At 46.4% G+C, this 16,135-nt stretch overlaps 1 protein-coding gene across 2 annotated transcripts in view; it reads left to right on the forward strand.

Annotated features, from left to right (window-relative positions):
- Positions 1-16,135, forward strand: part of LTK (leukocyte receptor tyrosine kinase) — a 160,971-nt gene that overhangs the window by 134,253 nt on the left and 10,583 nt on the right. For both annotated transcript variants that reach the window (XM_043548470.1, XM_043548471.1), the window contains exons 24-25: positions 1,125-1,222; positions 15,251-15,343. In XM_043548470.1, the coding sequence (XP_043404405.1) occupies positions 1,125-1,222; positions 15,251-15,343 (191 nt within the window). The remainder of the gene's footprint in view (positions 1-1,124; positions 1,223-15,250; positions 15,344-16,135) is intronic.

Here is a 16,135-nt window from a genome sequence, read left to right on the forward strand (position 1 = left end):
ACTCCCAGCACTATGGGAGTTAAGCTGTGCTCTTCTCAGTGAGTCCTACTGTGATGCGGTGTCTACCCCACACAAGGCTTAAGCTGGTCAGGTGGGCCTATTAACTGCCTAGGCTGTACCTAGGAGGAGTAGCTAAGGAACAAGAACTAATTAGAGATGAGGCTTAGCTGGAGAGGAACGGGAGGGGCCTGTATAAAGCCCAGTAGCGGAGAAAAGGGGGCAGGAGGAGTTGCAGAGAGAGGCTGCAGTCAGTGTTAGGGTGAGAGAAGGGCAAGGTAGGAAGTAGGCTAGGGATACAGCAGTAAGGTTTGGGACTGTGCAGACCTTGACTGCTTGTTGTAGGGAACCCAGTGTAGAGGGGGGGCCTGGATTTCCCTACCAGCCACTGGATAGTGGTGCTGTTAAGGTGTCGTGAGAGGAAGGACTGCCTGGGATAGTGGGTCCCAAGAAACCTTGATACCTTTGAAAGGGAGGACTACAGTGACCTGGCCAGAGGTCCAAGCCATGAAGTGGGAGCAGCTGAGTCCCAAGTGAGTGAGACAGGAAGAGTGATAGAATGAGCAACCACAGGAGGGACGTTGGACTGGTAGAGCTAATCCCCAGATGTGGCCAGAAGGAGGTGCTCTGGTGGTGACTAGTGACACCGTGCTAACCTCACCAATTTTTGCTGTGTAACCTATTAGCATCCCCAGAGTAATTCTTTAGAAGCCCACGTCTCCCTTCTCCCACTTTTTAAAGCTCCTTTGTGCTTATTTTCACACCACTCGCCACAGCGGTCAGTTCTCACTTCACACCTTTGGTACAAGTGTTGGCTATTTTATTTAGACTGGGCCAAAACTCCCCCCCACCCACCCACCCCACACACACACTCTCAGGGGGAATCTAATAGACTCACTTCCTGTGTCTGGCAAACTTTAACCTTAAATAGAAACCTTTTCTCTCCTTTGACCCACCTCCCTTCCTCTTCATTCCTGTCTTTTTATTTCCTTCCCCCCACCCCCGCCTTCTGTATATCTCTCTCTTTCCCTTCCTATCTCTGCAACTATTCTGTTTTTCCTATACTCTCTCCCACACCTCACCACCTTTCTCCTCTTCTCACCTGGGTGCATCTCTCTCTTATCCAGAATCAGCCATCCACTCTGATAATGCAGGACCTGCTGAACATAGCCTGGGACATTGCTTGTGGCTGCAAATATCTGGAGGAGAACCACTTCATCCACAGGTGAGATGGGGCAGTCCGGCCCAGTGTGAAGGTTGCTTTAACTCCACTGGGCTTGTACAAAGTCTATGGTTTTCCCTTTGCAAGGGAATATGCATACATGTTTTTCAGTTTGGATCCATGTGGCTTTATGCTCCCCATGATAGACTGAGTCTCAAGATCTCAAGGAGAAGCTCAATTGAACCCATAGGGTTTCGACAGGTTTCACTGCAAAAAACATGTGGGAACAGGAATTTCCTATGTTTCTGAAGCAAAAACCATAAGCAGGTTGAAATTGGTCCTATTTGACTTGAAAAGTGGTCTGAAGTTAGAGCTTGGTCTGAAGCCAAAAGCAGGCAGGTCTTCTTGTATAGCCCTAGGTAACCATTAAGATAAACTATTGTGGTGCCTTCACAAGTGACTACCTAAGTGACCGGTCAGTCAAGAATATAACTCATGATTAGGAAGGTTTGCGGACGTTAGCTAATCCCCGAACACAACACAACTAATGATGCCACTTTAATAGCAAATATTATAGAGGTTTCCATGTTATAACATGACAAAACGGTGTGAACCCTGCTGCTTTGCATACAGTGCTAAAGCACAACATTATGGATAAAGATTTTCAGAGGCAAAAATGGGAGTTAGGTACCCAAATCCTATTGACTTTCAATGGGAATTAGGCTCCTTGCTGTACTTCTAAAAATCTCCCCCTTGACTGTGTACACTTCCAGCAGTTCAGCTACAGCAGTGGTCTCCAAAGTGGGGTGCGCGTACCCCAGGGGGTGTGCAAGACCACCGATTGGGGGGCGCGGCAGGAGGAGCGCCGCTGGAGCAAAAGAGTGGCACGGCAGGAGGAGCATCACCGAAGGGCAGCCGGAGGAGCGCCGCCCTAAGATTGGCCGGAATCCCGCCCCTTACAGTGTGCCGCCCCAGGCATGTGCTTCCTATGCTGGTGCCTGGAGCCGGCCCTGCGAGATATCCTGAGGGGAGAGTGGGAGTTCCACAATGCGGAGGGGTTGACAGTGGCGCCCTCACTCGTTCGTTCGCTTTCAGCGTATTGCAGTTTGTGTGTGCCTGGTTAAGTGGATTTATGGATTGTATTATCTAGTTTTAACTAAACTAAACCCTCACAAAATGGACAAGTGGCATAAAAAGATTCCTGCAAAGAAACCGCGGATTGAAGATACTAATAATGCGAGCACAAGTGAACAACAAGAAAACAGCAGAGCTGACCGTTCTCCTACTCCTAGTACGAGCTCTTCGTCAGCCACATTACGAGGTAAAAACAATGACATCTAATCAGATTTGACAAGAAGTTGGCCAAAAAAATTCGAAATTATCAAGGAGACTATTTGAAATATGGATTTACATCCACTATCGTTAACAATGAACCTCACCCTAAGTGTATATTGTGCCTTGAGATATTAGCTAATGATAGTATGAAGCCATCACGATTAGCAAGACATTTAAAAACTAAGCATCCAGAACATGAAGACAAACCTCTACAATTTTTTCAGTGATGTTTAAAGTTCACCGGGGGAAGGAGACCAAAGCCCTGAGGTAAGTGGGGAAATGGGATACCGGGAGGAAGCACAAGCAGGAGCGCGTGAGAGGGGAGGGCTCCTGCCTCATACTGAGAAAGAGGGGCGATCAGCGGGTTATCTCAAGCGCCTATACACAAATGCACGAAGCCTGGGAAACAAGCAGGGAGAACTGGAAGTCCTGGCAAAGTCAAGGAATTTTGATGTGATTGGAATAACAGAGACTTGGTGGGATAACTCACATGACTGGAGTACTGTCATGGATGGATATAAGCTGTTCAGGAAGGACAGGCAGGGCAGAAAAGGTGGGGGAGTTGCACTGTATGTAAGAGATCAGTATGATTGCTCAGAGCTCTGGTATGAAACTGCAGAAAAACCTGAGAGTCTCTGGATTAAGTTTAGAAGTGTGAGCAACAAGGGTGATGTTGTGGTGGGAGTCTACTATAGACCACCAGACCAGGGGGATGAGGTGGACGAGGCTTTCTTCCGGAAACTCGCAGAAGTTACTAGATCGCACGCCCTGGTTCTCATGGGAGACTTCAATCACCCTGATATCTGCTGGGAGAGCAATACAGCGGTGCACAGACAATCCAGGAAGTTTTTGGAAAATGTAGGGGACAATTTCCTGGTGCAAGTCCTGGAGGAACCAACTAGGGGCAGAGCTCTTCTTGACCTGCTGCTCACAAACCAGCAAGAATTAGTAAGGGAAGCTAAAGTGGATGGGAACCTGGGAGGCAGTGACCATGAGATGGTCGAGTTCAGGATCCTGACACAAGGAAGAAAGGAAAGCAGTAGAATACGGACCCTGGACTTCAGAAAAGCAGACTTTGACTCCCTCAGGGAACTGATGGGCAATATCCCCTGGGAGAATAACATGAGGGGGGAAGGAGTCCAGGAGAGCTGGCTGTATTTTAAAGAATCCTTATTGAGGTTACAGGGACAAACCATCCCAATGTGTAGAAAGAATAGTAAATATGGCAGGCGACCAGCTTGGCTTAACAGTGAAATCCTTGCTGATCTTAAATACAAAAAAGAAGCTTACAAGAAGTGGAAGATTGGACAAATGACCAGGGAAGAGTATAAAAATATTGCTCGGGCATGCAGGAGTAAAAACAGGAAGGCCAAATAAAACCTGGAGTTGCAGCTAGCAAGAGATGTTAGGAGTAACAAGAAGGGTTTCTTTAGGTATGTTAGCAACAAGAAGAAAGTCAAGGAAAGTGTGGGCCCCTTACTGAATGAGGGAAGCAACCTGGTGACAGAGGATGTGGAAAAAGCTAATGTACTCAATGCTTTTTTTGCCTCTGTCTTCACGAACAAGGTCAGCTCCCAGACTACTGTACTGGGCAGCACAGCATGGGGAGGAGGTGACCAGCCCTCTGTGGAAAAAGAAGTGGTTCGGGACTATTTAGAAAAGCTGGACGTGCACAAGTCCATGGGGCCAGATGTGTTGCATCCGAGAGTGCTAAAGGAGTTGGCGGATGTGATTGCAGAGCCATTGGCCATTATCTTTGAAAATTCATGGCGATCGGGGGAAGTCCCGGACGACTGGAAAAAGGCTAATGTAGTACCCATCTTTAAAAAAGGGAAGAAGGAGGATCCTGGGAACTACAGGCCAGTCAGCCTCACCTCAGTCCCTAGAAAAATCATGGAGCAGGTCCTCAAGGAATCAATTCTGAAGCACTTTAGAGGAGAGGAAAGTGATCAGGAACAGTCAGCAAGGATTCACCAAGGGCAAGTCATGCCTGACTAATCTAATTGCCTTCTGTGACGAGATAACGGGCTCTGTGGATGAAGGGAAAGCAGTGGAGGTGGTGTTCCTTGACTTTAGCAAAGCTTTTGACACGGTCTCCCACAGTATTCTTGCCAGCAAGTTAAAGAAGTATGGGCTGGATGAATGGACTATAAGGTGGATAGAAAGCTGGCTAGATTGTCGGGCTCAGTGGGTAGTGATCAATGGCTCCGTGTCTAGTTGGCAGCCGGTGTCAAGTGGAGTGCCCCAAGGGTCGGTCCTGGGGCCGGTTTTGTTCAATATCTGCATAAATGATCTGGAGGATGGTGTGGATTACACCCTCAGCAAGTTTGCAGATGACACTAAACTGGGAGGAGAGGTAGATACACCGGAGGGTAGGGATAGGATACAGAGGGACCTAGACAAATTGGAGGATTGGGCCAACAGAAATCTGATGAGGTTCAACAAGGACAAGTGCAGAGTCCTGCACTTAGGACGGAAGAATCCAATGCACCGCTACAGACTAGGGACCGAATGGCTCGGCAGCAGTTCTGCAGAAAAGGACCTAGGGGTTACAGTGGACGAGAAGCTGGATATGAGTCAACAGTGTGCCGTTGTTGCCAAGAAGGCCAATGGCATTTTGGGATGTATAAGTAGGGGCATTGCCAGCAGATCAAGGGACGTGATCGTTCCCCTCTATTCGACACTGGTGAGGCCTCATCTGGAGTACTGTGTCCAGTTTTGGGCCCCACACTACAAGAAGGATGTGGAAAAACTGGAAGATGTCCAGCAGAGGGCAACAAAAATGATTAGGGGACTGGAACACATGACTTATGAGGAGAGGCTGAGGGAACTGGGGATGTTTAGTCTACGGAAGAGAAGAATGAGGGGGGATTTGATAGCTGCTTTCAACTACCTGAAAGGGGGTTCTAAAGAGGATGGCTCTAGACTGTTCTCAGTGGTAGCAGATGACAGAACAAGGAGTAATGGTCTCAAGTTGCAGTGGGGGAGATTTAGGTTGGATATTAGGAAAAACTTTTTCACTAGGAGGGCGGTGAAACACTGGAATGCGTTACCTAGGGAAGTGGTGGAATTTCCTTCCTTAGAAGTTTTTAAGGTCAGGCTTGACAAAGCCCTGGCTGGGATGATTTAATTGGGGATCGGTCCTGCTTTGAGCAGGGGATTGGACTAGATGACCTCCTGAGTCCCTTCCAACCCTGATATTCTATGATTCTAAGTCAAGCGATACTTAATCCAGCATTTTACAGATTTTCACTAAACTTAATGATAAATGTTTAGAAGCCTCTTTTGAGGTTTCTTACTTAATAGTGAAAGACAAAAAGCCACATACCATTGGGGAAACACTTGTTCTTCCTGCCACGGTAAAAATGGATGAAATAGTACACGGAAAACAATAAAGCGACAAACTAAAATCCTAACTAAAAAGTATTTGTCAGCAAATACTGTTGGAAGACACATAGAAAACATTGCTGAAGATTTGAAGAAACAAGTATTAGAACAAATTACACAGTGTGGGAGGTTTGCTATACAGTTGGATGAAAGTACAGATGTTTCTAACATGTCTCAGCTTATGGTATTTGCTAGATTCTGTTTCAGTAATGAAGTACACGAAGAACTACTTTTTTGTGAGCCACTAAAGGAAAGATGTACCAGAAAAGATATATTCTCAACAGTAAATGACTTCTTTAATAAAAACAACATTTTATGGAAAAACTGTGTAAGTGTAACCACTGATGGAGCGGCTGCTTTGACTGGAATAAAGAAAGCACCACATGTGAAATTCATTCACAGCATCATTCATAGGCAAGCTATTGCAGCAAAGAAGTTGGAGCCAGAAGTGCACAAAGTGCTACAGGATGTCATTGATGTGGTTAATTTTATAAAAACAAGACCTTTAAATAGTAGAATCTTTACAATACTTTGTAATGAGATGGGGAGTGACCATGAAAATCTTTTGTACCACACAGAGGTTCGCTGGTTATCTCGTGGCAAAGTGCTTAAAAGAGTTGTCAAACTAAAAGATGAGTTACTCATTTTTCTTTTACAAAAAGACAAGTGTTCCAAATTTGCTGACCTTTTCTGTGATGACAAGTGGCTGTCAGTAGTATGCTACCTAGCAGATATTTTCGAAAAAATAAACGCACTTAATCTGTCCCTTCAAGGTAAAGGTGACGTTTTAACAATGAGTGAGAAAGTTACTGCTTTTCAAAAGAAACTCATGCTATGGAGAGAGCATTTTGAAAACAGATGGTTGGAAATATTCCATGGTTATGTGATTTTGTTGCCGAAAATTATGTAAGTGTGTCACCTATAAAAACTCTCATATCTGCACACTTAAAAAACTTGGAAACAGAATTTTCTAACCAGTTTAAAAATCTTCCAAACGAAGAGTTTCAGTGGGTTTTGAACCCATTTGTTAAAAATATAAAAATGCAACACCTTCTGATTAGTTTGCAAGAACAACTGATTGACATCAGGGAAGATGGAAATTTGCTAGCCGAATTTCAACGAAAACCGTTGCATACTTGGTGGATGGGACTGAAAAATGAGTATTGTGATTTAGTAAGCTCAGCCAACGATGCACTTCTTCCATTTGGCTCTACGTAGCTTCGTGAGGCATCTTTTTCAGCTATGACAGCCATTAAAACCAAGTGCGAAATAAACTGAACTAACCAGACCTTCAAATCGCTGCATCGCAAAGTGTTAAACCAAGATTTTCAAAAATAATGAAGCATATTCAATCACATTGCTCTCACTAAAAATATTATTATTATTAATAATTTTTTTAGTGAGAGCAAAAAATAATGTTTTTCATCTTTATCTCATCCTTTAACTTCTATTTTTTGTGTGTTTTATAATGTACATAATATATTAGTACAGTAGTACATGTATGTAATTTATACATAAATAAATATACATCTATTGGGGGGGTGCTCAAAAAATTTTTACTGATAGGGGTGCGTGATCAAAAAAGTTTGGAGACCACTGATCTACAGGATATCTATTGCATACACACTCGAGGTTCTTCCTGCTTTCCACTAGATGGTAGCATTACCCTACCCAAATGTGCATGAGGCTAAGGAGTAGTTTATTTCTCTCTCTTCTGACCTCGCTGTAATTGACTTGTTGATTGTTTTAGAGTAGCATCAGCATAGAATAACCTTTGATGTTTGATCCATTGACTAAGGAAGCAGAGAGCAGGTGGATTCAGAGTAAAGCAAAGCAGGGCTTGTGCAGTATGGCCCAGCGGGTAGGATGCTGAACAAGGAGGAAGGGTATGTCTGCACTGCAATCACGGGTAGGACCTCGGCACATGTAGACATACCCAAGCTAGCTTTGATCTAGCTAGCTCGGATTGCAACAGCAATGAAGCCGCAACAGCCTGGGCAGCAGCACAAACTGTGCAAACCAACCTGGGTCCCAGGGTATGTACTCAAGCAGCTAACCCATGCTGCTGCCCACGCTGCCACGGTTTCACTGCAAGCCAGTTTGCCTCTTTGTGCCTCAATTTCCTCATCTGTAAAATCAGGCTAATGAGATTTGCCACCCTACTATCTGTGGATGTCGTGCTAAAGAAGAGCTAACAAGGGCTACGAGTAGCTTCTAAAAATTCCCAGTTGGCTGGCAGCATCTCCCCGTTCCAACTGAGAACTGGTTTCAGTTCATGGAATTCCCAGGCACCTTGTTGAATTCACCTGTCACCACCACAGCTCTAAAAGCCATCATGTGCCCAGCTCATGTCAGTGAAAGGAGCAGGGACCCACACCCAGGAGGCGGGAGTAGGTTTCAGATGGGATTGTACTCAGGGTAGCTAGCCTGTCTCACCACCCATGCAGCCAGAGCTACACTGCTCTTTTTTAGCACACTAGCTCAATCAAAGTTAGCATGAGTATATCTACCTGAGCTAAAAATTACACCTCCAGCTCCAACATAGACATGCCCATAGTGTGTGTGCTACACAGTAACAGGGTGCAGCTATGCCAGGAAGGGGAGGCTTCACAGTGGCAGGCAGAGCAGAGTATCCACACCCAGGTAGAAGCACACTTACACACATATCCCCTTTCTGCAGAGCAAACAGGCTTCACCGCTACACTGCCAGGCAAGGGTGGGAGAGACTGTAGGAAAAGGGGGAAACAAACAATAGGCAGGCAGCAATCTGAGCAGGGAACTGTGAGGCTGGTGTTTGCTTTCCTCATGCTCTTGTGGTTAGGGCAGTGGAGGAGGAGATTGGACACTGGGGTTGTGTTGTCAGTTCTGCCACTGATTCAACATGTGGCCTCAGTCAAGGTACGTCACTTCTCTGTGCCTCAGTTTTCCCCCTCTGTAAATTGGATATAATAAGGGATATTATAAAGGTTAACCAATACAAAGCACTTTAAAATCCTCAGATGAATGTTGCTATAAAGGGATTATTATTTATTATTACTTAAGCACAATACAACATTGGAAATTCTAATAATATCTTCTCAATGCAAACATTTCTAAAAAGGACGTTAACAACTCAGGACTGTGCTGGCTTGCCAGCTTACTGACACAGGACAAAATTGTGACTGTGTGGGGGAGTGAAGGGATGTAAAGCCCCAACCCTAACTCCTTGCAAAGCTGTCTGGGAAGGGAGAGCGGGGTCTGTGAGTCCAAGTAGGCAGAAAGAGACAGGGAGTGGGTGGATCCAGGACTGTGCTGCCCTCTCCCACACATACCCCATACTAGGCAGTAGAGTGGCTAGTTGTGAAGGGCTGTGAATGCTGTGCCTGGTAATCATCCAACACAGCATATTCTACCTCCTGCACAAAGCAGGAGCTTCAGAAGAATTCAAACTCAGAGGGGTGTCCTGAGTCACACTTCCTTTCTGCAGCTCCTCCTGAGCTGATACAGGTATGTGGCACCCCTTACTCAGCATAGTCCATACAGTGTGACAAAGGACTCATCAGAAGCTGAATTACATGCGAGAGGCTGAGGAGTTTCATAGCTGTCTTACAAACTGTTTCTCAATCTCTTCCACATCAGAAAGTCTCCATAGGGGGGTGTTCGCAGTCCCTGTAGCGACTCAGATCTTTGCTCTGAGCCCTTGGTTTCGGACCAGCCCTCAGGTAGAACTCCCCAGACTGCTTTGCTTCCAAGTGGTGTACATGGTAGAATCCAGGACTCCCTCTGGACCAGACCTGGCATAGGACTTGTGAAAGACTTTTCTCTGTATCTTGATTTCTTCATTGCCCTCAAGGATTTTCTCCTCAAAACAGCTAAACTCAAATTCTTTTGGCTTTCTCCCTTCAGTAAAGGCAGGCAGTCAGGCAGCCTGCAGGAACCCAGCTCCCAGCCAGTATTGGGGCAAGTGGTTAACTACAGATTCTGGACACCATGTAGGGGGAACGTAAATGGACTCCTACCTGACTTGCGGGGTGGTGGGGGGACGTTATTTTCTTTGTTGGGTCTGTCCTGTAGTAGGTAACTTCTGGGTACTCTTCTGGCTCTGTCAATCTGTTTCTTCACTTCAGCAGGTGGTAGTTGTAAGAATGCTTGATAGAGGTCTTGTAGGTGTTTGTCTCTGTCTGAGGGGTTGGAGCAAATGCCACCAGGTTTGCCGTGACATTATCGGGGATACTGTTCCTGACGGCTTGTAGTCCATCTTTGTGTGGAATGTTGGTGTAGAGGGCTTCTACATCCATAGTGGCTAGGATGGCGTTTTCAGGAAGGTCACCGATGAATTGTAGTTTCTCAGGAAATCAGTGGTGTCTCGAAGATAACTGGGAGTGCTGGTAGGGTAGGGCCTGAGGAGGGAGTCTACATAGCCAGACAATCCTGCTGTCAGGGTGCCACTGCCTGAGATGATGGGGCGTCCAGGATTTCCAGGTTTATGGATCTTGGGTAGCAGATAGAATACCTGCTACAGGACAGGCCCAACAAAGAAAATAACAGAACGCCACTAGCCATCACCTTCAGCTCCCAACTAAAACCTCTCCAATGGATCATCAAGGATCTATAACCTATCCTGAAGGAATAAACGGACACAAATCAGACGTCAAGAATTATAACATTCAAAAACCAGTCAGAGAACACTTCAATCTCTTTGGTCACTCGATTACAGACCTAAAAGTGGCAATTCTTCAACAAAAAAACTTCAAAAACAGACTCCAATGAGAGACTGCTGAATTGGAATTAATTTGGAAACTGGATACAATTAACTTAGGCTTGAATAAAGACTGGGAGTGGATGGGTCATTACACAAAGGAAAACTATTTCCCCATATTTATTCTCCCCCTCCCCCCGTTCCTCACACGTTCTTGTCAACTGCTGGAAATGGCTCATCTTGATTATCACTACAAAAGGTTTCTCCCCCCCCCCGCCCCGGCTCTTCTGCTGGTAATAGCTCACCTTACCTGATCACTCTTGTTACAGTGTGTATGGTAACACCCATTGTTTCATGTTCTCTGGGTATATAAGATCTCCGCACTGTATTTTCCACTGTATGCATCTGATGAAGTGGGTTTTAGCCCACGAAAGCGTATGCCCAAATAAATTTGTTAGTCTCTAAGGTGCCACAAGTCCTCCTTTTCTTTCTATAACAAAGGCATTCAAAAGCCTCAGGTACAAAAGTCTTACTGTGTACACTGTGAAAAGAGCAGCAATTTTGTGGGCAGAGAAATCACATATATGAGGAGGCATGAAATGCTATTACATGGTCTTTCAGCCACCTTTTCTCAAACACTCTAGACTTGACATCCCCACCTGTGCTGATGCAGCATTTGGTAGAGGAGTGTTTTGGAGCAGGGAGCCCCCATAATCCTTAAGTTTATTTTCAGTTCTACATGGGTAAATTTGAATCCCCCCTTCCTCCTGCCCTAGGGATGATTTACACTACAGCCCACTGTGAAGGCTGTCTGACACAGAGGGGACTGAGAAAAGGGAAATCCTGTCTTATCATTGAATTTTCATTCTAGGACCCTCCATGTCAGACAGTCTGACCTTCCCTTGGAGGACTGCATTATATCTACGGTTTTATTCTGGCCGTTGCTCGTTTGTTGAGTAGTTTGAAAGGGAAGAGGTGTTCCTCCAGGAAATCCTTACATTTTATGTCAAGGCTCTGCTGCAAAGAGTTTGAGTTGAATAGTACATTTATACAGTTAGGATTTTTCAGTTTTGGGTGCTGTCTTTCTGGAGAGTTCTTTCGGGGGGGCCAACGTAATCCCCAACTCAGAGCCAAGATTTGGTCTGCCTCCAGTCACCCTGGAATTGGGGAACACCCCACTGTGAATACCATCTGACACAGAAGGTTCTAGAATGAAAATTCTCAGGTAATACAGAATTTTCCCTGTTATATATATCTATCTATATCTATCACACAGTGGAGCCGGTTCGCTGGAACTGGTTGTTAAATTTAGAAGCCCTTCGCGGGACAACTGGTTCTAAAAGGGCTTCTAAATTTAACAACCGGCCAAAAGTGGCGCCTTAGGCACCAATTCCATGGGTGCTTCGGGGCTGGAGCACCCAAAGGGAAAATTTGGTGGGTGCAGAGCACCCACCGGCAGCTCCCCACCCCGTGCCCAGCCCCAGCTCACCTCACCTCCGCCTCCTCCCCTGAACGCACCGCCCTGCTCTGCTTCTCCGTGCCCGCCCCCCCCCCCCCCGGCTTCCCACGAATCAGCTGTTCGCGCGGGAAGCCTGGGAGGGCTGAGAGGCAAGCGGCGGCTTCGCGCTCAGGCCTGCAGAGTTGGAGTGGAGGTGAGCTGGGGCGGGGGGGGGGTGCAAGGAGGGCCGCCCTTGCCACAGCAGGTAACTCGGGGGGCGCACAAGGGAACCGCTCCCTGACCCCGCTCGCCTCCGCCTCCCTGGGCCTGAGTGCGAAGCCGCCGCCTGTTTCTCAGCCCTCCCAGGCTTCCCGCGTGAACAGGTGATTCACGGGAAGCGACGGTGGGGGGGGGGGGGGGGGGCGGAGAAGCAGAGCAGGGCGGCACGTTCGGGGCGAAGGCAGAGTGGAGGTGAGCTGGGACTGGGAGCCGGGAGGGGAGCTGCCGGTGGGTGCTCTGCACTCACCAAATTTTCCCCATGGGTGCCCCAGCCCCAGAGCACCCACAGAGTCAGTGCCTAAGGCGCCACTTTTGATGTGATGAGTGGGGGGAGCGGCCGCTTCCCCCCACAGCTATGCTACCCCGCCTCTAGGAGCCAGAGGGACCTGCTGGATGCTTCTTGGGAGCCGCCCCAACTGCCGGGACTCCCCACCTCGCCCCCCAGCAGGTCTCTCTGGCTCTTAGGGGCGGGGTGCGGTGGGCACCCACTACGGTGGCCCATGAGACCCTCTTGCCTGGTTCTGGGGGCAGTCAGGGGAGGGGGGGTGGATGGGGCAGGGGTCCCGGGGGGGGGGGGCGTGCCATGATCCCCTCGTGGGGTTAGGAGGGAACCGGTTGTTAAGATTTTGGCAGCTCATCGCTCTGTGTATGTGTATATATATACACAGAGAGAGAGAGAGAGAGAGAGAGAGACACATTTTTCAGGCAAATAACAGAACTTGCCTTAAAGTGCCCTTCTGCTCAGAAAAGTGACTATATAAAAGACACCTTCCCACTCAGCAGATCTGCCCCCTGTGTGTAGTCAGAGTCCTATCTGCTGATTTTACTGACTAAAATAAGCTTGACTGCTCTCAGCACCGCAGAGCCAGAACATCTACGAAGGAACAGTATGGATCCTATTCCTTCGTGTACATCATCAATAAAAGACTTGATTACTAAGCTTCAATCTGTTACACCTATCTAAACGCACTGAAGACAGGGGGATTGCACAAGTGTCACTGAGGTTATCATTTGTCCTGGAACAATTTTGTTACTGTGGTGATGAGGTAAAAAGCAAAACCCCAGCTTGTTTTTCAGATGCAGGGGAAGTTTTCAAGGCTGGTGGGGAGAAGAAATATTTTACTTGCAAAGTACACACATTTTTCTGGCTATCACCAAGACACAATTAAAGACAGACACACCCCTCCCCCCGTTTCATTATTTTTAACAAGGTGCTTTTCAGAGCACAATGGTACTTTAAAACAAACACAAACTCTTCAGCTTCGCTCATGCATTCACCTCCTTCCTGTGTCACAACTTAAAGGCCGAGTCCTGCAAAGTTACTCTCAGATGCAACACTGTTAATTTCAATGTGACTAAGGACAGGTGTAAGCCTAAATGTAGGAGTTATGATTTGCTAGATCCAGCCCCAAGAAAATACAAACATCTTTCTGGGAAATATCAGTCAAATGGCATTTTGCATTAAACGAGACACCCCTGAGGGTTATGGAGAATGCGAAGGAGGCACAGGTCTTTCGTTAAAAAAAAATCCAAGAGGAAGGGAGGCTATGTTAGCAAATGGCTAAAGCGGGAGAACTGGGTTCTGGCCTGACTCTAACATTGACTCTCTGTGTGAGCTCTGACTCAGTTTCCCACTTTATATAATGGAGATGGTGCTTACCCTTGCAAAATGCTTTGAGATTTTTGGATGAAGAAGCTCCATTTAGGTGCTATGTAGTAACTGCCATTAATAAGAATAACAACATAGCAATCATTTTTAATAAACAAAGGCCTAATCCTACTATGGCTTAATTTCAGTGTGGTCACTTGTGGGAGTGAGGGTTACTCATGTAAGGCTCACCAGTTCAGCTCCTATAATCCCCCCCCCTTTTTTTTTTAAACCTAAATATGTAAGATGTAACAGGAATGGATCTGATATGTAATCATGTTATGAGTACTATACAAGCTGTGATGTAAGAATCTAAGAATATTGATATGTAACCTAGTTACTGAGAGAGACTGTAACTTACATTGGCGTTATAAGAACTTCCTGTGTGAATGTATTGATTTAACTTAAAATCTGTGGGAAGAGCAAACAGGGAAGACCATCTAGGTACACACTAGAAAGACAATGGGGTTCAGCTATTAGCATCAGAGAGCCTGTATCTTGTCTCCAACACACTGTAAACACTGTTTGCCAGGCTGGGAATTAGAGATCAAAGGAAAAGCCTCTCTGCGGGGCAGATGGTGAAGTTCACTGGTGAGCGACTGTCTAGCCAGGCAGGCTGGCACAGGTAGACTTTGCAGTGGCAGTCTAATGAAATTGGCCTGTTCAGATCCAGGGGACGGTGAGCCTTAGAGAAACGCAGGCTTTGCAAATTTAGGCCGGTTTATTGATTTTAGGATGGGGTTTTTTTTTAAATACTTTTGTTCTAAATAAATGATACTTTAAGGAAGCTGCTTGGTCACTAATTACCACTGTCATTGTCCTCAAGGGGTGGGCATGGATCGGAGTTCATGTTGCACTCCCCGTCAGTGCCTGGCTCAAGCCAGGGAAGCTAATGATCCAACCAGCGGACTAATATCGGTGATGAATCCTAGTCATGTGCCACCTGAGGCATGTTGCACAGATGCTAAGAAGACTGTCCCCAGGCAGGGGCGCTGGAACAATTTGCACAGTGGAGATGCTGAGAGCCATTGAACCAAACCGTAAACCCTGTATATAATGGAAACCACATCAAACCTATGTCCCCGAGGAAATAGTACTGCAAGGTCTGAGCCCAAGGCAGATCTGCCACATTGATCACTGCTGATACAGAGGACTGCCACCTGGCCTGAGAATGAGAGAAATGCATGTTTCCACCCTAACAAAGCGTGAGGCCTGACACCTACAGTGTGGGTGGTACCTGGAGAGACCAAGATGTGTAGGAAGTGCAGTTACCCTGGTAACCATTTCATAAGGTATTATAATTCATAACTCCATTTCTCTTTTAAGAGACATAGCTGCAAGGAACTGCCTGCTGACCTGCACTGGGACAGGACGAGTAGCCAAAATTGGTGATTTTGGAATGGCCCGAGATATATACAGGTAAGAAGCAGGAGTATTCAATTTGCTTGGAGAAAAATAAATGAAATAACATCTCCAGAGCGTGGAGGGATCACATGTATGTCTGAAAAATATGAGCTGTCCCATGACAGCTGAGCTAGAATCACCCCAATGGAGCCAGCTATTATCTCTAGGGGAGTTGTCTACACTAGACTATTTACTCCAGTTAATTGCTTGTCAGTTAAGTTGGCTAGCACAGTGGTTTTCAACCTGTGGTCTGCAGACCCCTGGGCTTCTGCACACTAGGTCTAAGATTTCCAAAGGAGTCCACACCTCCATTCAAAATGTTTAGGGGTCTGCAAATGAAAAGAGGTTGAAAGCCACTGAGCTAACACATTTGCACATGCTAATCTGGACATACCATGTATGTTTGTTCCAGGGGGCACACTATTAATGTTTCTGGTGTCCAGACTAGCATGCACAAATGCATTCACCAATTCCAGCTCATTGGCATTCAGTGCACTTAAGTTTCAAAAATCTAGTGACAAACCCAAGGTTTCTGAAATAAACACTGCACTGTTGCCCTGCACCTTGGACAGTCATTGCGCCTATGCAAAGTGGGTGTAAAATCCACACCAGCTCAAAATGGTTGCATTTGAGACCTGTTCCCCATTCAGTGTGCACCAGTGTAGGTGACCATACAAAGTGCAGCCAACTGGAAAACCAGGTCAGGGAACCATCTGGGAACCAGTCTCTGTGGTGGAGTTTCAATTATGGGAAAACAGGATACAAAGCCAAGCATTCATCTGGCAGTCCAAAAATAAGTGGATTCTT

This window comes from Chelonia mydas, chromosome 6 (genome assembly GCF_015237465.2).
Source record: "Chelonia mydas isolate rCheMyd1 chromosome 6, rCheMyd1.pri.v2, whole genome shotgun sequence".
In the NCBI taxonomy this organism is placed as follows: Eukaryota; Metazoa; Chordata; order Testudines; family Cheloniidae; genus Chelonia; species Chelonia mydas.